The 22,086-nt window shown below is 42.0% G+C and overlaps 1 protein-coding gene across 2 annotated transcripts in view; it reads right to left on the bottom strand.

The window, feature by feature from the left end:
• Positions 1–22,086, bottom strand: part of MYLK4 (myosin light chain kinase family member 4) — a 94,747-nt gene that overhangs the window by 21,541 nt on the left and 51,120 nt on the right. Inside the window, exons 1-6 of one of the 2 annotated variants that reach the window (XM_083623852.1) lie at positions 16,234–17,215; positions 5,510–5,576; positions 4,065–4,503; positions 3,073–3,344; positions 1,439–1,544; positions 181–274 (exon numbers count right to left, since the gene is read on the bottom strand). In XM_083623852.1, coding sequence (XP_083479978.1) covers positions 181–274; positions 1,439–1,544; positions 3,073–3,344; positions 4,065–4,503; positions 5,510–5,576; positions 16,234–16,881 — 1,626 coding nt within the window. In that variant the 5' untranslated portion in view covers positions 16,882–17,215. Of the gene's footprint in view, positions 1–180; positions 275–1,438; positions 1,545–3,072; positions 3,345–4,064; positions 4,504–5,509; positions 5,577–16,233; positions 17,216–22,086 lie in introns of those variants that run through there. The other variant, XM_083623853.1, reaches the window with a different exon arrangement.

Below are 22,086 nucleotides of genomic sequence, written 5' to 3'. Positions count from 1 at the left end.
GAAGAAGAAATAACTGTTCCACAGCTGTGTTCGCAAGTTGTACAAACAGGAGCGTAATAAACCAAGGTATATGGGAATCAGTAGAACAAAAGCTGCCACTTGGAAGTGGCAAAGTACATCTGCATAACAAAACCTCTTGGGCAAGGCTCTGCTGTAGGCCTGCACTCCAGTTGCCCTTACCTTTTCCTTGGCAGCTCTTGCTTTTATAATTTTGGCGGCTAATTTGAGACCCGTTGATTTTTCTTCACATCTATGCACCTGGCCAAATCGTCCACTAAAGAAAGGAAAAGAGGGAAATGTTGCTGAATCCAAGGCCCATTGCCCTTCCTTTGAGATATGAGCATCCAAGTTTCCTATCCTCACTAGAATCTCATTATTTGAGGCAGAACAGTGTCTAGCACAGGCTTCCTCAACCTCGGCCCTCCAGATGTTTTTGACCTACAACTCCCATGATCCCTAGCTAGCAGGACCAGTGGTCAGAGATGATGGGAATTGTAGTCTCAAAACATCTGGAGGGCCAAGTTTGAGGAAGCCTGGTCTAGCAATTGTCCCTTATTGTGAGGTACTGCCCCACCAATCCTGCTGGACTCCTGGCTATTTCTGTCAAACCTCCTCAAATTAAGAGGAAATATACTGTATTTTTTGCTCTATAAGACTCACCTTTTCCCTCCTAAAAAGTAAGGGGAAATGTGTGTGCATCTTATGGAGTGAATGCAGGCTACGCAGCTATCACAGAAGCCAGAAAAGCAAGTGGAATTGCTGCTTTCACTGCGCAGCGATCCTTCTTGCTATTCTGGCTTCTGAGATTCAGAATATTTTTTTTCTTGTTTTCCTCCTCTATAAACTAGGTGCGTCTTGTGGTCTGGTGCGTCTTATAGAGCGAAAAATATGGTACTTAAGAAAGGCACGCCAATGTAAGTCTGAAGGAGGAAAATAATGTGGGAGTTACCCTGAGAATGATTCTTGTAAGGAATGATGGACAGAATTGGAGATCAGGTAAGAATGGTTGGGTACCTTGAAAGTTGACACTGTCCCCACTAAGCTTTGAGTCAATTGATATACAGAGTGATATTCAATGTTAGTTATACTCAGAGTAGATACACTAAAATCAATGGACTTATATGCATTCATTTCAGTGGAGCCATTTTGAATATGACTCAGTTGGATATTATCCCAGCTTTTTAACCTATATCTTGAAAACATGGCTAATTATGCCAAATGGAAAAATAATATGTTACATAACTTAGCATTTTAAACTATTGATATGTTACATTGCCTTTGTTACTGATTTTCCACTCCTCACAAAGTTGCACTTTAAATGGTTATCCGTGTTGTTTTACTCTAGTTACCCCTATCACCTAATCTACCACTGCAGTGTGATATTCAACAACTTGAAGAGATTCCTCATTCTGCTAACAATACCTTCAATTGTACTTACCCTCCCAAAACTTCGCCCTTGTGGACATGATAATAGCTATTGATCCCTGCTCTTTTAGCTGAGACGATCCGATGATCAAAGGGAGCCGCCGGTGGTGAGATATACTCTACAAATGATAAGAAATGCATGTGAAATCCTCACATGAAGAAATCGACTTATTATGCTCATTATCTACCATTTCCACGGAACAAGCAATGTTACAATGTTCAGTACACATGCACTTTGTTTTACAAAATATTAATTCCCCCTTATACAGCAAGGCCTGATGGTGAGTTTCATTGACTACAGTCAACACCGAACTTCACTCTGAACATGCACCAGAGTATACTTTGAAATTCAAAATTCTCACCTCTGTACTCGAATTCCAGGGAAGAATGAGGGGGTGGTGATATATAAACACAGGGCTTATAGTGCGGAAATTGGAGGCTACCTCTTAATTTGATTAAAGCTACAAACAGCCACCACATCAACCCACCTTGTGAGTTTAGGGAGGTAAGTCCTGGGCCTGTTTTTGTAAGTCAGGTACCGTATTTTTCGCTCTATAGGATGCTCCCTCCGTGCTCTGGAGGCTTTGCGTTGCTTTCGCTAAAGCCTGGAGAGTGAGAGGGGTCAGTGCGCACTGACCCCTCTCGCTCTCCAGGCTTCAGGGATAGCCACCTGAAGCCTCAGGAGCGCAGCAGGAGCTTTCGCTGCGCTCCGGAGACTTCAGGTTCCTTTTGCTGAAGCCAGGAGAGCAAGACTCTCCTGGCTTCAGCAGAGAGGGAGAGCTGCACAGCGCCCCTTCAGCCAAGCGGGAGGAGAAATGGAAGGGGCTTCATTTCTCCTGCCGCTTCGCTGAAGGGGCGCTGAGCAGAGAGGGGGAGATTTATTTTTTCTTGTTCTCCCCCTCTAAAACAAGTTGCGTCCTATGGTCCGGTGCGTCCTATAGAGCGAAAAATACGGTACTTACTAAAAGCCATTTGTGTGAGTAACAACACATGAAAGCATTTCCATTTGCCCCAGAAAGTATAATCTTTTCAGTTTGCGTTAAGAGGCTCCTAAGAACTGGATTTATCAGGAATCTGGAATCCAAGTCATGGGACCATCTTTGAGCAAGCTGGGCAGCTATCAAGTTCTCTGTGAATAATTCAAAAGAGCCTCGTGGGTATAAAGATACAACAACAAGGTGATATCTTTCCAGTGGCTTTCCGTGGATTCTTACATCACCACTTTTAAAAAGAATTAAATAAAGGGTAGTATTGCAAGGGTTTCTCACCCCATGACGATTTTTTCCTGTAAAAAATGAATCTTGTGAACTTCCTGAGGACTGTGCCATTAACTTCACAAAATAAAAAAACAAAAAGAAGACTCACATTTTGCAAAATCCTCAAGCCCTGTTAGTTGGTACAAAACAACAACAACCCCCAATGAACAAGTCGCCATGGGGCTTCAGAATGGACTCCACAGAAAGCTTTTGAACTTCCCCATTCTCAAAACGGATTGTCAGCTGGTGTGAATTAACAAAATAACACCCCTGAAGTTTCATGCAAGCTCTATTAACTCCTGGGAAGTTAATTAAAGATGCAAGGTACACTCCATTTTGCTTGGCATCATCACCATGCATATCTATGTTGTTTTTTTAAGCCAGGTTGTACCAATTGTAATACTGTCTCCTATTGAAGCTTCTTGCTTATTTTCAGTCTTCTTGGGTGTGGAATCAGATCCATTTGTTTTCCCAGGCAAGGCAGGCTGTGCCTCTTTTGGCTTCGTCGCTCCTTTGGGTTTCTGTCCATCCTTAGCATTCGCTGCATCTACCCTGCTCTTTTTGCTCTCCTCTTTGGTAAGACCAAAGTCATTCACACGACGCTTACTGCTGCCATTCTGCTCATCTTTTGGAGGGAATGAGGCCTTTTCACTGACCTTATGCCTACAGGATGAGGGATACAGATTATTCTAATGGCATCGTGAGAGTGGAGTTGGAATGAAGCAAAAATATAGGTTAAAACAAAACAATGTAAGAAGGTCGTTACTTTTTTTAGTGTTTGCGTTTCATGGCTAAACAAAATGCATATGGTAAACAAAATGCATATGAGAAAATAACTGCACAAAAAGCAGCTGGTGTCTTCACCATTTTATACTTTATTGATCTCTGCAAACTTCAGAGCAGACCAGAGCAGATCACAAAGAATGCATGTACTAAGTTCTATATATTTTGGATACAGAGATACTAAACATCACTAGATAGGCAAGGGAAGAATATTCAAATATTAATTTTCAATGGGGAGATTGTGTATTGGAACAATCAGTAACTATCATTACCAGTTGTAAAAACTCACATTGTCAACATTTTAAAATGGTATTTTCCTATGCTTTTATTTGTAATAGTACTATGTTTGTATGTTATACTAACAATAAATAAAACAAAGCAACATTTCAATCGTTATTGGTTGCTAGTGGAGCTCTGTCATTTTGCCATCTCCAAACCAATATGTTCGTCTGTTTTGCCAAGCATGACAGATTTTAAAAATGCAAATTCAGTGTTGTATGTGACCTTTGCATAAATCACACCAAGCCCCACTCTTCATGCATGCAATAATCTTTAATAGGTAACTGCATGATATTTGAGGAATTATCATATAAAACCTACCTGACATCTTGATTCTGGCTTTTTGATGGACTGCTGAGATCTTCTGCTGTATCTTCACCTGGGGATGTAGTTTCTGGTACTTCTGTTTCTTCATCTCTGCTAGTATCTGTTCCTTCAACATCTTTTCCTGCTTTCTCTGGGCTTTCTTCAGACCTCTGATGCTTTTTTACAACTCCCAAAGCATCACTCTTTGTATCGTCGCTACTCAGTTTTTTACAAACGGCCTTTGCTTCTGCCAGTTTTTTCCCTGTTGTCTTCGGGAGGGAGCCTTTCCAATTTTTGCTATGGCTGTCCTCTGCCTTCTCCTTTGACTCATGAGTAAGAGGTTTAAGGGAACTTCTCTGAACAAAAAGAGCACTTGCCTTCTCAGTATTCTCCTTGTTGAGTTTATGGACCTTTTCTGTGTGGGAAAACGATTCTGGACTCCCATCAGATTCCTCTGGAACCAAACAGAAAACAGCAGCCATTTGAATGAAAGAAGAACATGTATTGATGGCAGCATTTCAGTTGTTTTGGGGGGAAGTAATTTGTTTCTCCCTCTTTCCTCCCTTTATTCTACCCTGATACAAAAGGTAACCCAAGATATTCCATGTACTGGAACAAAAGAACAAAACAACACCTCAAAAAATCCTGCAAGTTGAGTCAACAAGTATAGTTTGCAGTATGTATAGTTTGGTCTGAAATATTTCTGTTTGAGAAGTCTTCTAATTCAGGGGGCAGCAAACTTTTTTCGCAGGGGGCCAGTCCACTGTACCTCAGACCTTGGGGGGGCGGATTATATTTTTTTGGGGGGGGGGCGAATGAACAAATTCCTATGCCCCACAAATAACCCAGAGATGCATTTTAAATAAAAGGACACATTCTACTCATGTAAAAACATGCTGATTCCCAGAAAGTCCACGGGCCAGATTTAGAAGGCAATTGGGCCGGATCCAGGCCCTGGGCCTTAGTTTGCCTACCCATGTTCTAATTGGTAAGTAACATGGCTGACATACAGTGGTACCTCGGGTTATAAACTTAATTCATTCCGGAGGTCCGTTCTTAACCCGAAACTGTTCTTAACCTGAGCTGTGCTTTTGCTAATGGGGCCTCCTGCTGCCGCCATGCGCCAGCGTGCGATTTCCATTCTCCTCCTGGGGCAAAGTTTGCAACCTGAGGTACTACTTCCGGGTTAGCAGAGTTTGTAACCTGAAGCGTTTGTAACCCGAGGTACCACTGTATTTATATGAATAAGTTTTGGCTTATAAGAATAAAACAAGCTAGTCTAGAGGTGTAGACTTGGCACAGGTCCCATGGGCAGGAGGCCAAGGTTGAGAAATTTCACCTCAGAATGCCGTGCAGTGCTAAAGCCACTTTCCCCTTTGACAAGTCTAGTCCCTCTTCTCTAGGGCACAAGGCTAGGCATAGAAAGGTATTGTCATCAGGTTTGGAAGACAAAAACTAACCTGAGGAATCTGGTGGTTTCTTCTTCTTTATCAATTTTGTTCCCTTTCCGGCTAGATATGATCTTTCCTAGGGGGAAAGGAGCAAGGAAACACATTAGACCCTTAATTCGTAATACACTTCCTTTGCAAAACTGCACCTTCTTTTCTGTAAGCCACATATTTTTCCACAACTTCTAATCAAATCCAACTCTGGCAACACCTCTAATTAGTTCCCATGGCCACTACCTGCAACTGGAACATGCCTATTTGAACAGACTTTAGGGAAGACAGTCGTGGTCCTGCACTTCCAAACAATGACATTGGCTTATTTGATGGGAAGGTATGCAAAAGCTCCCATGAGCTGGCCATTTGTGGTTTAAGTGTGGTCAAGGTTCATACCATAGATTTTGCCCAGACAAAGATTTTTGTCTGAAATTCTCAAAGGAATGTCTGCTATGGGAAAGCCTCTGGAATTTGGTGCCTTCTTTCCAAATTGGGCAATTATGCGATAAATAATGTTGCTATTTTTGCTCTAACAGTACACACACATAGACACAAATCAGAAATAATTTCACATAATAAGAATAAGAATAAGAATAAGAATAAGGAGAAGAAGAAGAAGAAGAAGAAGAAGAAGAAGAAGAAGAAGAAGAAGCAGCAGCAGCAGCAGCAGAAGCAGCAGCAGCAGCTGTTTTGGGGCCAGTTATCTGCTTATGTTTTTATTATCAGACTAGCCAATGATTCTCCCCTCCCAATTGCTAGCTGTACATTTTAAACTCGTACTTTGTAGTATTCAGTGATGACCAACCGTTATAAATGGAGTTGAACTGAATTCTGTGCAAACTATGAAGTAGGTTATTTGCATAAAACACCATTGTTAAAGGTCTTCACTGCTCAGAGAGTTAATGCCAGATAGCTTATTGTTTCAAAACAATGTATGGTGGTTCCCTCACTGCGAGAAGTGAAACTACAGGGAACCAGGCAGAGGGTCTTCTCGGTAGTGGCTCCCACCCTGTGGAAGGGTTCCCATCAGATGTCAAAGAAATAAACAACTATCTGACTTTTAGAAGACATCTGAAGGCAGCCCTCTTTAGGGAACTTTATAATGTTTGAAGTTTTATTCTGTTTTTAATGTTCTGTTGAAAGTCGCCCAGAGTGGCTGGGGAAACCCAGTCAGATGGACAGGGTAGAAATAATAAATTGTTGTTGTTGTTGTTCCATCCTTATTCATCTTTCTTGTAGCTTTGATTCTCTGCCTCTCCTGCTCCATGTCTTCACAGTCCCCTTGCTTCTCTTCCCCATTTCCACTAACAATTTCCTCATACTTTACAACAGGAGCATTGACTTAAAAATCTGTAACTGCCCCTTGCTCCTCAACAGTTAGAAGGAAGGGAAGGAAGAATATGTCAGTTTTGGTTCTCTGCTTCTCATTTCCTAATATTAATTTCTCCAAATTTCCATAGCAATTTGTGATTTTAAAAAATCCTTTAAAAAATTCTTCAGCATTTTTTATGCGGCTATGATCAATTAATACACACATTTTTGCAAACAATTTGTCCTAATGTAATGCATCTTGTGTTACTTTTGTTAATATAGTCATATTTATGCACACTTTAACCTAATATATGCATTGTTGTAAACTTTATCTGGTTGGAGAACTGCACCGAAAAATTCAGATAAATGCGAATTTTGAAGGACGAATGTGTTTCCGTTCTCATATTTCTTGGGAAAGTGTGAATTTGATAATTCGCCTTTCAGTGTGAACTTAACTAAATTTCTCCTCCATCCCTACCATGAACATTCTGCATATTACAACCACTTAGCTAAGCCACTCTGAGGGTTTATTTTACAAGTGAGATATATATCACTGAAATAAATAGCCATCGGGAAAGAAGTTCAGAGATTATCATTAGTTTTCTTCAGTTTGCCAAGCATAGTCTTGCTATCTGATTTTAATCTGTTATGTGCTGATCACTGAGATGCATTAGAAAACAACGGTGCTGAAACAAACCAGTATGATTTGCTACCATGAAATTATGTTGGCACATTCACAGGAGTTCTGAGTATGTGATACACCCTGCCTGGTACAACTTCTCCGTAGTCTACAATGCTACAGTGACATCTAGAGGAAGCTTTTATGAATATACTGCTCACAGAAAAAAGCAGAATGTCAGAAAATAAGAACTGCCTCTCAGGATCAGTCCCAGGTCCACTGTGATCTGCATTCAGTTTTCAGAAATGTTAACCAAATGTTGTAAAATAGCCCCTGTTGCCTTTCCACCCACCCGACCCCCAGCATCTGATTACCCAAGATACACTACCAATTGTTAGGCTGCCAAATATTAAATGATTATGGGCTGTATCTGTGACAGCCACCTCTCAGCCACCCTGGGTCCTATGCCACTGGGGAAAATGAGATCCATCCACAACCGCTCTGTCTGCACACCTTTTCCCCTGCTCAAGACATTATTGCCACCTCTTGAGAGTCCCATGGACTGCAAGAAGATCAAACCTCTCCATTCTTAAGGAAACCAGCCCTGAGTGCTCACTGGAAGGACAGATCATGAAGCTGAGGCTCCAATACTTTGGTCACCTCATGAGAAGAGAAGACTCCCAGGAAAAGACCCTGATGTTGGGAAAGATTGAGGGCACAAGGAGAAGGGGACGACAGAGGAACAGATGGTTGGACAGTGTTCTCGAAGCTACCAACATGAGTCTGACCAAACTGCGGGAGGCAGTGGAAGACAGGAGTGCCTGGCGTGCTCTGGTCCATGGGGTCACAAAGAGTCGGACACGACTAAACGACTAAACAACAACAACCTTTATCAATCAACCGAAAAACTTCCCTTTGGTTTCCATGAAGCCCTTTGAGGTAGCATGGATTATGGCTCATAGGCATGGAGGTGTTTCAAATAAGATAATATTACAACAGGGTTATGAAAGATAATCTGCAATCACACTTTGATTCAAAGGGTTTGAGGAGTTTCCCTTTTTCCTCTGTGTTTGAGTATTACATTTAGGCCTATCTCTTCCCAACTGCAGTTGAGGTGGCAAATCTATGTCTGAGAATACCACTTCAGACTTCAGGTGGGGGCTCACATGGCAGAATCAACCCCCAACAAAACAAAAACATCCTTATGCATAGAAAAATAGAATGTCAGGGGAAAGAATGGGCTGGAAACCTACTTCCTGACAGTTTGTTTTCTATGTGCAAGGGATTATTTTTACATTCATGAACATTGTACATAGAAAAATAGCATGTCAGGGAAAAGAGTAGGCTTGAAATCTATTTCCTGACATTTTGTTTACCATGTGCAAGGATTATTTTTACATTGGTACATTCACTTCCATGGTCTGAAGTGATTCAGTCCAAAGACACAGGTTCCCCAGCTCAGCTGCCGTTTGGCTCCTTGCTCTAACCCTGCAAAATATTTGCTTTCAATTACCACTTTCCCTCAATCAGCCAGGTCGCACTTTATTTGGCAGCGCCGTGGAACAGGTTGCTTTCAAGGTGAACGGGTGTTGTACCGTGCTCAACAGTATCTCCTTTCTATAAGGTCTCTGGCTGCTCCTTCCAGAACATAATATTTGCCTAAAATTCTTGCTGGGGCAATGTGTTCTCTGAGCAGCCAAGTTAACTCTGTTGACACCGTTTCCTATCCAGAATGCCTTAGTCTGACCTGGTACTTGGATGAGATTGTTTGAAAGAAATATGTGCTGAAAAAGGCAGGAATTAGACACGAAGGCGTCATTAGGCATAAATATCGTGCTTTTAGTAGCAATTTGAAATTCGTTCCAAAATTAACTTGGAGTTTTTATGAACACCTGACTTCACTGAATTCCTTCTTTATACACCACCAGGATGAACCTGGCAATGTTTCTGATACTCAGCCTTCTTTTTTCTTTCTTTATTCACCTAATAAAACCCTTTGATTTTCTTTCCAATGCCAGAAGCACTATAATGAACATTTCATGAAGTTGCCTCCACCTCCCAGCCTTTATCATCCCATCAGGTTAAATCGGGTGCCAAAACTGAACTGTTCTGTGGCTTCAGTTCAATTGCACTTAACAGGTCATAATATAGGGAAATTTGCATCTGCAAACACTACATTGCCTGTACATGAGTGTTTATATCGGGAGCTTCTGGAAATAAAAAAATAAAATAAAAATCTCTTGGAGATTTATTAGGATCAGATATCCCACTTCTGTGTCAGTCCCATTAATAGTTGTGGTTCAGTTACTTGATCTGAGTGATGATAACAAGAACTTCAGCATGCCATTCCCAGCCAAACTAACGTCATGAATCTTGATATATAAGCACCAATACAGAGTAGACATGTTTTCCCTGACAGCAACCCACGTGCAACTATACCGATGCCTCAACATATCGACTTTTTTTAGCATCAGGGCATGAGACATCACCTGAGTAAATGCCCTGGGGCTGCTGAAAGCCAACATTCCCCTTTCAGATTCCTCCCCATATTTCTTGTGACATTTGTTCCGATGTACATACTGATAGGATACAAAATCAAAGGATACCAGATAAACTTGTCAGGGATCTAGATAACCTTCGTGGAGTTTCTAAAGGGTTTAAAAAACTTTTCAATTTCAAATTTCCTGACAGCCTCTTATGTGTGTACCATATGGGTTCTTAAAAACCCTCGTTTATGTTATGAAATTCCTTTAGCTGCTGTTCTCCTGCAGCACCATAGCACAAAGCAAGACATAGAGTAGCACAAGGCGTCACAAAAGGAAGACACACCACACATACTGCGTCATGACTCTGCGTTCAGCAGAGAACCAGTCTTTTCACCTTGTGGGTGAAGGATCAACAGAACTTCCAGGATGACAACCATGGCACAAAAGGTTGGGTACCACAGATCCACCTCACTTGATTCCAGCTCTGCTGATGACTTTAAACTTGGTGACTCATATGTCACTATGTGAAGTGAGGCATTTGGAAACCTCTGGGTAGAACACTTCCACCAGGCAGAGGGCCTTCTCGGTAGTGGCACCCGCCCTGTGGAATGCCCTCCCACCAGATGTCAAAGAGAAGAACAACTACCCGACTTTTAGAAGACATCTGAAGACAGCCCTGCTTAGGGAAGCTTTTAATGTTTAACAGACCACTGTATTTTAATACTTTGTTGGAAGCCGCCCAGGGTGGCTAGGGAGACCCAGCCAGATGGGCGGGGTATAAATAATAAATTATTATTATTATTATCAGCTCAAGGATTTCTGCTTGTCAGGTGGAACCATTTCCCCTCTTCTCTTGGAGTCAATATTGTGCTAGCACAACAATTTAGTTGAATCCGGCCCTTTGTGTTTGAGGTAGCTTCCGATAATAAGAAAACTCTGTCTATGGTGTATGAGCTGCAATGGCTTCAGTTCTGCAGTAACCATCAACGGGTGAATATGATGATTTGAGTCAGAATTCCTCTATTTATCACCAGAAGGCACCATTCTAACAACCACGCCAGAATGTTTACTGCTAATACAATGCAAGCTGCAATTAAAATCACATTAAAAACACTACAAAGGGCCATTTTACACATGTGTGTTGATCACTTCTTTCATTACTCAGGTCATGGCTATTAGTCCTAATAGCTATATAAAACCTGCAGGTTCAAAGACAAGATAACTCTGAGTATCAATTGCTAGGGAGGGGGAAACTTCTTCATGTCTTATTTCTGGATTTCCCAGAATCGCCACTATAGGAAGCAGGATGGCAGAGTCTAATCTACCAGAACTCACTTACGTTCCCATATTCACTTTGTAAAGACAACACTTTTCAGTGCAAACAGTCACTGCATTGGTTAAAGGAGTCGTTGAGTGCTGAGTTATGAATTATGCACAAATGGATCAATCAACCCTTAGTGAGCCTTTTCCGAGCAAGAGGCCACCTGTCAGGGACCGGGCGGAGGAGGAATGGTGGAGACCGCCTCCCCATCCTGACCCTTCCAGGGAAGAGAAAGAGGAAGACAGTATAGATTTACAACAGGGGTTTGCGGGAGGTCATAGCTCAGAGGCAGATGAGGGGGAAAGTTGGGAAATTATGGGAGAGGAGCAGGCAAAGCTGGAGGAGCAGCTGGCTGACACGTTGTCATTAGAAAGCACTCCAGACCTACCATCTCCCAGAACCCGGCAAGCCTTAAAAGTAGGAGAGCAAAGAGCTTGGAGGCAGAGGGCACTTAGCAGCACCCATAGAGGAGGTGATGAGGATGAAGAATGAGGAAATGGGAGAGATGGGGGGTGGAGATTCACTCAGGACAACACCATTATCCAAGAGGTTGGGTTCTAGAGCCTCTCTCTGTAAAGTTTGAAATAAAAAAGGACCGGAAGAAACTTTCCCTTGTCTTTACAACTTCCTGGGCAACCAGCTGGGAGCCACTGACAGCACCCTGATACCACCTGAAGACTTGATCTTTCTCTATAGCTTGAGCACTCTTTTCAGTTCTGGGAAACTGCTTCTAGCCAAATCACAGAGCTGAGGAAGATGGAAGTTAACTATCCCCTTTATTTCCAAAGTTCAGCCTGGTAATACTGTTGCATCCATTGCCAAAACAGCACACACACCCTCCCCAAACACGAGGGATGTATCAGAAAACCGGGAGGGGGGACACACATCCCAAGATTTGAAACCTATTCGTAATTTTTAAACAAAGAAACAAACACAGCCAAAGCAAGAAGAGACCTCAACACAGTCCACTGACTATATGGTTAGCAATAATAAATAAATAAATAGTGCATTGATGATACATGTCTCTTAAGTGCAATCCAGTTTGGAATAAGCCTCGGAGCTTTCAGTAGTTCTATAGAAAAACCACTGTTTTCCCTCCCTGTAGAGTGAATGATGATATTCTAATTGACAATTGCACTCAGAACAACAGTAAATACTGGGCCTAACATGACAGGCAGTCGCAGTGAAAGAAAGAGACAAACCCAGCTGTAATGAATTACAGCGAGTTCATTTCAATGTTTGTTCAAGAAAATCTGAATTATAGCCTGGTTTTACTTAATATGCATGTTTAACAAATCCAGCTGTGGTTTATGAGCTTGAGCCAATGATTATTTTCATGGACAGTTAGACTGATCTTGGATTCCTTTAAAATACAGTCCGGTTAGGCAAGTTTAATTTCATGTCTGTACCCCCGTTTAATTTCAGAAGGAAGCACAAAGTATATTACAATGGTATGCTAAAACAATTACAATTACAACTAAAATGGCAAATCTAACAATATGGGAAAATACTGAGGAGTAAAAGTGCTTTAATATTCTCCTTGGAAGTTGATAGTCATGGTGTTAAGGGAGCCCAGAGATATGCTGCTGGGAGGCTGCCCTCAAAACATTTACTGATAAAAGTTCATTTTGCCGTGAATGAAATGTTCAAGGTCTGGATCATTAAGGTATGAATTCTTAGGGTTATTTTAACCATTACTTTTCCCAACACAAGTATTAATTACCATGCTTGGGAAAGCATGCGCATTATAATTTTGGGGATCTGATATATCCCCTTTCACTACTGGCTATTTTTTTTAATTAAAAAAACAAACTCTGGTACCTGGAGAAAAGGGGAAAAGACTTTATTTTACAACAAAAGTGGTAAAACCAATGTGTCAGGAGATAGAATTCTTTCAAGAAACAGGTGTAGGTGTGTGTGATGAATTCAGTGGATGTTACAGGCTTCTAAACAAGATGGTAAATGCACAGATTATTTTCAGGGAGCCCCAGTTGAAATAAGATGGTGTGCAGAGAGTGTTTGTCGATTTCAGCAGCTCATAAAGTCAACTGTGTGAGATTACCTCATTCATATAGACAACCTGAATGTCCTTATGCAAAAGAAGCTGAGAAACAGGAATTTTGGCTAATCTTAACATAGGCACTTCCAGTCTATTCTGACTCACCTTGTTCTTTGAATGACTCTGATGTATAACACAATACAATACAGTACAGTGGTATCTTGGGTTACAGATGCTTCAGGTTACAGACGTTTCAGGTTACAGACTCCGCTAACCCAGAAATAGTACCTCGAGTTAAGAACTTCGCTTCAGGATAAGAACAGAAATTGCACGGCGGCAGCAGGAGGCCCCATTCAGAGGTGGAATATGGCCCCATTCAGACTAAAACACTACTTATGCTTTCCACTGTGTCACGATCTTGCCCATTTGGACTTCTTTAGACACACATCTGCGCAACTAACAGCATTGTTTACCCAGAAGGACTGAAATATTGAGCAGGCTTTTCCAGATACAGCCTTTCGCCACGTAATATTTACCAAAATAAGACTTAGAATTCATGGTTCACAGTAACATTAGGTGCAATCCGTTAAAGTTTAGCACTTTTATGGCTCCTTGACTGCACATATGCATCTCTTTGTCTCTTGTTTAAATCTGTGGGACTTTATCCCAAATTGACGCTGTTCAAATAACAGCAGATCTGACCAATATACAACCTAAATGTTGATTAAAATGTATTTGCATCCTGCAATGGATTCATTTTGATACCCCGAAACAGCTTGTATACGTATGCTTCCTATGGTTTCATTCACTTACACAACACATTGGTTTTCCATTAGGTTATCACTATTTTAAAACGGTGCTTGCAAGGTAATCTAGATTATATGGGGAAACCTTGGCCTGAAAGACTGAAAGGAAATATTTCACAAGATGCTGTCCTGCTGCTGCCCAGACTCCCTTGGCCCTTATTGAATTACATGTGTTTACTCCAGCCAGGCGTTATCCAACAAGGAAGTGGGGCTGTTTAAGGACAATGCTTTTGCAAAGCCCCTGGATGCAGCAGTGAAAAGTCTTAAAGATGATCTAGTTAATAAGTCAATGAGTATAGAGAAATGACTAGGATTGTGAGCTGTGCACTATGAAGTCCCTGCTTCAAATCCTGTGTCGGCTGCAGGCTGACTACGAAGGCAAGACACTATTGTCTAAGCTCCATGGTCAATATGGAGACAATAATGCAGGCCTCACTTACAGAGATGTTGTATTGATCACTGAGGTAATGCACACTGACACTTTGAATGTTCTGTACAAATTATGACTATTACTTATGAACTGAAGCAGTTCCGTTCCAGTCATATTAGCTGTTATGTACTGAGTTGAATAGGATCCAAAATGCAGCAGTCTGATTGGTCCTAGAACAATGCAGCAGTATGATTGGTCCGCAGGAGCCACCCAATCCAGCTCCAGGTGGAAGTGAATCCACAACCTGATTGGCCTACAGGAGAATCCCGGAATTAGCCAATCACGTGCAGCCCATTGTGTAAATAATGTATATAAAGCAGATATTGTGGGGGAACTTCCATTCCTCCTCACCACTATGAGCTGAATAAAGAGCATGAAATCCACTCTCGACTCCAAGTATATTTCATTAGCAATGGACTTAGGGACCAGTTTGTGAAACTCCATTTTTTCCTATCACATTTTAAAATCTCTGTGGCAATGAAGTGGATCCAAAAAAGGTCTGAAAGGGTTGGGTACATTTCTAATAATGGAACTGATTTAGACTTGAATGGTTTGCATGGAAGAGAACACCTGCCTGCCACTAGTTAATAGCCAGGTTCTCCTATAACACTTAACTATGGTCTAATGGTAAATCTTCACTGTGGTTTGCAAAAACAAGCCAGCATCGTAAACTTGGGTTTGGTATTAGTTTGTTTCTACCATAGTTAGAATGAATTGCAGTTTGTTTAGATGAAACTGCAAGCTATGGTTAATCTAAAATGGAAGTGAAAGCACCCAAACTGCCCTTGTGACTGCTCTGAAGGACTAGGGAGTTCAGGGGTTACCCAGGTTCACTCTTGCAATGCTAAACTATGGTTTAGTGTTACATCTAAAGTAGTCCAATATCTACACCCATGCCTACCCTGAAATAGCTTGTTACATGTACAGCGTTCCTTTTATATTTTACACAAAAAAACCCCATAACCTGCAGCAAAGGTGTTCAGGGAACTGAAAATGTAAAGTTCTACTCAATGAAAGTACCAAATACCTTTAATTAGATATTAAAAAGTGCCACTTTGTTTGGTTGTGGTTTTTTTGATATCACGGCACACAGAATCTGCAGGGAGGTACTTTATATTAATTTACATTCATAAAGCACTTTTCCAAATGACTAGAGTCTCAGAAATAATTTCTGACATTTTGTTAGAAACAGGTTGTGCTGAAATAATAACTGAGAATAACGAGATTGGGATTTCTCCCTTATTTGTGGTTTCTAGAATGGGCATACTGTTACCCAAACATTAAGACAAAGCTACATGTGCCATTATTACGGTGTGATTTTGCATTGCTCAAAATGCTCAAAATTAGGAGCTTTTAAAAAAATAAAAACAAAATCCAAACCTGAATGACTTGTTACAGTTAACAAGGGGTTGGATCCAGGGCTGCCTGGAGCAGAACTTTGCTAAAAGTATAGATAGAGCCCTGGATGGAAAATTTCTCCCTTCTTTCTGCAGGCCCCTGCACCTTCCCAAACGGCTTTGAAGGGTTGAGGTTGAACCCTCTGGAACGCTGGAGGTGGTGCTGGGAGTTGCAGCGTGGAAAGGAAATCTCTGGCTATCCCCTCCCCTCCCTTCCTCCCGTGAGGAGCCTCAGCTGGATCTGAGTCACTGTCACAAATGGAAGGAACCTTTCCTGTATCAGAAGATCTGGACCTAGCCCAAAACTACTTCCCCTGAGCACAAAGGAGGGAAGGGGGCAGAGCACATTAGGCTCTTAAATAGCTGGGCTCACCTTTTCATTCCATTTGCTGAACAGCGCATCCTTTTTCTCCGAGAACGTCTGCATCCTGAAAAGGTTTCCCGATCTATCTTTCCGCAGGTAGCCACCGACTCTAAGGAGCTTATGAGGAACTTCATTTCTGCGGATGAGATCTGTGATGGTAGAAGTCTTCAGTTTTTCTACCAAACAGCCAAGGAGTTGCTGGACTCCCAGGACCAATTGCTCAAGCCCATCTAACCTTTTGGCTTGTTGCTCGGCGCTTCTGTTCATGTCGGCAAGCTTCTTGTCAATTTCTAGGCATAATGTTGTGACATCAGAACCATTTGGCTTCTCAGGTGTTATGGCGGACGGTCGGAGTCCAGAGTCCCTTCCTTTTTCCTTTAAGAGCGCCATGTTCTTTTCCATACAGCAGATTTCCTGTGAAAAGTAATCCAACTTCTGAAGGACATTGTCTTGCCCAGTCAACAACCTGCTTATTTTCTGATCCAAGGAAGCAATATCCAGCCCACTCATTTGTTCAGGGGGGCTGACATCCTTGCTTGAAATTTGGGGAGCAGGTGAGTCTTCCTCTTCACTAGAAGGTCGCTGGTTTTGTAAAGCATTCGGGTCAAATATTTTGGCCAAGGAGTTTACCACTGACTTTTTGTTGGAGGCGGTCATTCTGCCTATTTACACAGATGCATAGATGATATCAATGAAAATAGCATATTCAGAGGGCTTGGCAGCCAGTTTCCTGAGGGACATAAGCCTGGTGTTTGTCAGAACATCAGGCTCAATCCACTTAGAGTTCTGCAAGTTAGGTATCGAAGAAGAGCAGTCCACTCTTGACTTTTTTTTAGAAAGCGCAGTAAAATAATGAAGTTCCAGGCAGACATTTGCTGAGCATCTAAATGCACTTGCCGTCAGTGACGTCAGTCTTTGGGGAGGGCAGAAGAACTATTTGCACCCAAGTGGAAATGGACACCATAAAGGCTACAAGACATCTGAGAAGTCCAGGGATGCCAAAGACCCTTTGGCAGCAGCAACACGGCTGCTTGTGAAAGATATGAATCTGGTATCCAATTGGATCCCTGAGCTGAACAAAATAAGAGCCGCGCTAAAGGGGAAGCTAAATTTGGGTGCCTGAAATTTTTACAGCTTAAAGCTAATTGTTTGGATTAGAGTGCCAGTTGCTTTGCAAAAATTCTTTGTACACAGATTTATTTATTTTTAATCATGCTGTGCACAGATAGTTTAGAAAATTTATAACTCTGCTAGAGGTGCATTAGTTTCCCCCTCCCCCCTACTGACAACAACCAAGTTAACATAGTACGAAAACATTATTTGCTATTATTTTCTATCCCGGCTGCTAGCAAAGTAAGAATTGCACAGAGCAAGTGCATTATTATTATTTTTGCAACAAACATAATTACTGTATAATGGCAGCAGTTGCAGGAATCGTTTTGGTTCCTCCTACTTAAGCAGCTGGCATTCTTTCATAGCTTTAGCCACGATGAGAAAGGGAGGGTATGGCTTTTTAAAAAGCAGCCATTCTCCCCACAACCATAGTTTAAATCTGTCAAGTATAAAATAACCATGTTCATCTACACAAATCATTTCCGTGCCCTGTATAACCCAAAAGGTAAATATAGAAACTCAAGCGATGACTTGCCTGGGCTCTGATCCAAAACTCTGTGCATCCTCTGAGGTGCACATAAATCTCCTGGGTGAGTCGCCTTCCCCTTAACTACAAATAGATTCTCCTGATATTGAAATGAATGGGGAGGCCATTATGTGCACAGAAACTTTGAACATGTATATTGGAACTTACATGCGTGAGTATGCACATGTGTGCATGCGCAAACACACGCAGAGAGCATTGAACAAGCCAAGTTTGAGAAGTTGGTTGCGGGCACATGCGCAGTGTGACCCAGGAACCGGAAAGGGGCAGTAATGGAGTAGCAACAAAAATGACACAACAAGATCTTGGAACTAAATTGGCCACAACTTTATTGATTACAGATGACAGTAGACTTTGGCTTAGGCACTGGGTATGTATAATCCATTCCGACTACTGGGTGATTATTCACAATGGTTGGTTCTGGGTTAAGGGTGTCTTCAAGAGGCAGGTCAACTATGGTGACACCCCCCCCCCCCGCCCCGGCCACTGAATGGAAGTCCTTTGGCCCGTCAGTTCCTCCCCCCCCCATCTGGACCCTTGGACAGAACTTCAACCCAGACCCCTTTACCAGCGTGCCCTGAGATTTTTACGTATCCCTCTCACCCCAATGCCTTTTTTGAGTCAAAGTTGTAACAGTTGCTATGAGGAAGGCAAAACTCCCAAATTGGCCCTATTTGTATGAAAACAAATTCTAAACAAATATAAAATAAAACCTAAAATCAGCAGCTGCGTAAATGCAAAAAATAAAATAAAAATCCCAAAACTCACTATACCCCCAAAGCCAAACAGAGATTGTATGTATCAGCAATCATCATCATCAAAGCAAAACTGTTGGCCCCTAAATGTTTACAGTGTTTTAGCCTATATTATCACAACAGGTGGGAAAGGGTGTGGTTCCCCAGAGCCCTGCTGAAGAATAAACTTCTTTCTGTTTTTCAAGGGTTACCAAATTACTAAAAAGCAAAAACCTTCCTTGTGTTCTGCTGATGGCGCCAATGACTGACAATAAAATGCCAGGGATGGAGGCACCAGTCTTTTTGAGATACATCTCCATTACTACCACATAACAAGTTCTGCCCTCACACAGCCCAGGATTAAGATCCCTTTTGTACAGAATAGACATTTGCAAGATTTAACGCACCAAACGTAGCTGGGAATGCTTCCCCGACACTGATTTAAACGGCTTTGATTTAAAAGCAGGAAACCGAAAAGGAGGGAGGGGTGGAATCCAGAGGTTAGGGATCTCTATTTCATGGAAAGAATAATACAAAAGGCATCCCTGAAAATGCCACAGGAGCCAGAAGCAGGGAAGCTCCAGCGAGGAAGAGTTATGTTTTAAAACACTCGGGGATTTCCAAACTGCGTCTGCTAAAAGAATAGCTAAACCCTCTTGACACTTGGACATCTGCAAAAAACAACAACAACACACACACAAAAACCCACCACCTCCCTGTTATCCGCAAAGCACCAGGAGAGGTGTTTGCACCATCTGTAAAACAACACAATTCTACAGAAACATTCCTCTCCGAGACATTTGAGGAGCTCACAAAGGATTACCAGTGAAAAGGGTCGCACATAATTCTAACAAAATCTCCCCTCCAGCCACCCCCATCCCAAGTTAAACAACGGAGGCCAAAGGTTGGTCGTATGTCAATGGTCATAAGGAAAGGCAGCTACTGAGGTAGACTCCACAGTACGGTCCTTCTGAAAGGCAGATTTCAACGGGAACATGATAGAAAACCGAGAAAGTGAAGGCATTTGATTTTGCATTACTGTATTTTAATATTGTGTTGGAAGCAGCCCAGAGTGGCTTGGGAAACCCAGCCAGATGGGTGGGGTATAAATATTATTATTATTATTATTATTATTATTATTATTATTATTATTATTTGCATCCATGTTCTCACTGGAGACATGGATCTAAACCACTGCGCCTAGGGCTTGCCAATCAGAAGGTTTGCAGATCGAATCCCCGCGATGGGGTGAGTTCCCATTGCTTGGTCCCTGCTCCTGCCAACCTAGCAGTTTGAAAGCACGCCAGTGCAAGTAGATAAATAGGTACCGCTCCGGCGGGAATGTAAATGGCATTTCTGTGCACTGCTCTGGTTTCGCCAGAAGCGGCATAGTCATGCTGGCCAAATGACCCGGAAAAACTGTCTGCAGACAAACGTCGGCTCCCTCGGCCAGTAAAGCGAGATGAGCGCTGCAACCCCAGAGTCGTTCGCGACTGGACTTAACTGTCAGGGGTCCTTTACCTTTACCTCTGAACTCACTGAAATATCTGCAGTCTTCAAAGGCAGCCCCACATCAATGCACTGTGGTAATATACCACAGCATCTATGGGGAAAAGGCCACTACAATGACAAAGCTTCACATGATATCATTGTAATGCACTCCCAGGTTCATCTCTTTCATCAAACAAACTTCTTGCTTGTTGCAAATCCCTATAAATGCCATTGATTGAATGCTGTCTTGAGATTGTATTATGAGAAAGAGAAAACTGGAGTTCCTTTTCCCAAAGTCTTTGTTACGTATTGCACTCCTGGGTTGACACAGAATCTCTTACCAGAGTGCTTATTTGTTGAAGTCTCAGAATGAGCATCTTATAATTTATGGCAGCTGCTGGCATTGAACATGACAGGTACTCGAACAGAAATATTGTAGCAGCGGCCGAGTCCAGTCCTGGCTTTTTCTGGCTTTGCGCCACTTATAGGGATATACAATCATTCACAAGCGACTATCACTACTCCATTTTATCACCAATAAATCAGAAGTCGTTGTATATCACCGTTTTCCAAAGCTTAATCTTCTCACTTTCCCCTGTTACTTTAGATGGTTTATTCTTTTTCTTACTTCCTTAATTCCTGGTAAAAAGGTATCCAAGCCCTTGTAAAAATGCCAGCACCTGCCTTGCGTGAGTACACTGTGGGATAAATCAGCCCCATATATAACCAGCATGCCTAGCTCTAGTGAAAGCATGCAGGGGTTAAAACCATAGAGTAAGCCGTTTTCCTAGATTTAGCTAGGCCATTTTGTATCTACAAAATGGTGACATTTGCATCTCTACATATAAATTAGCATATATAATTTTTATGGAAATATGTGTCCTGTTTTGTTACTTTTTGGTGATGCACTTCCTCTTTAGGGGTGATGCATATATAACCATTTTAACCAAACTTAACAGTTGCCCAGCTATGCTGCGTGCTGATTCTGGACCTGACTACACACCAGAACACAGCCAGAACATACCCAGCACTCTCTAGCAATGGGCTCTGCAAGGGGAGATCGGTAGCAGTGGATAAGCTTTCTTTCAGGCCCTATGGGTCCCACTGATGAAATCCTGACCAATTCCTGAGAAAGAAAGCTTAGAGTTCCTCAAAACATTTTGAAAAACCACAATAGTAAAAGAACTACCTTATCTAAAAACAGAGTGAAGTTCAGAGATGAATACAGATCAGGAATGGTAAACACAGGATCTCCCTATGTCTCCCTAAATCTACACAGCTATGAAAAAACTGCTCTGAATACGCTCTGCAAACAAACCATTGTAAAACTCACAATTGAAAAAATAATTGAGTTGCGGTTTCAGCTCTGCAGCGCCCTCTGGTGTCACGGAGTTGTAACGCATTTATAACACTGCGTTTTGACTAATGTAGCTGAGTCCTCTCAGGATCCAACTGTACCGAAACCTTTGCTCGGACCCGCATATAATTATTATTTTTTTTTAAAAAAAGAATCTGAACCTGTGGATTTCAACTGCGTTTGGGGATCTCTCATTACAAGAGTTAAACCAATCACATAATACTCAAAAAGCAAGTGACATGCTGCGTCTTCTAATGATATATGCATGCGGTGTGCTTAGGGCCATCCCGAAAGGTTGTCTGGAACTCCATTCAGCTCCCTTCTGGTCTCCCCAAAGGAATTGGCAATGTTTAGAGCACACACAGAGAGACAGTTCTGGCCCAATGCTCAATGAGGCAGAGATAGGGAATTTATAGCATCAATATGGCCTCCGGGCACAATGACTCTACCACCTGTTAATCAATTATGAATCCTGACCTGCCTTACCAAAAGCTAACTGGCCACGAGGGTTCTGCAAATCCCCTTGGTGATAAATCATTACAAGACACCTAATGTTCAATTACCATCACATGTCGGCTGCAGCCTTTTGTTAAAATTCTCCCTGTCGTGCAATAGCAGAAAAC

This window comes from Podarcis filfolensis (genome assembly GCF_964270895.1).
Source record: "Podarcis filfolensis genome assembly, chromosome: 7".
Classification (NCBI taxonomy): domain Eukaryota; kingdom Metazoa; phylum Chordata; class Lepidosauria; order Squamata; family Lacertidae; genus Podarcis; species Podarcis filfolensis.
Note: the sequence above shows the minus strand (reverse complement) of the source record. Positions and strands in the feature narration are given on the sequence as shown.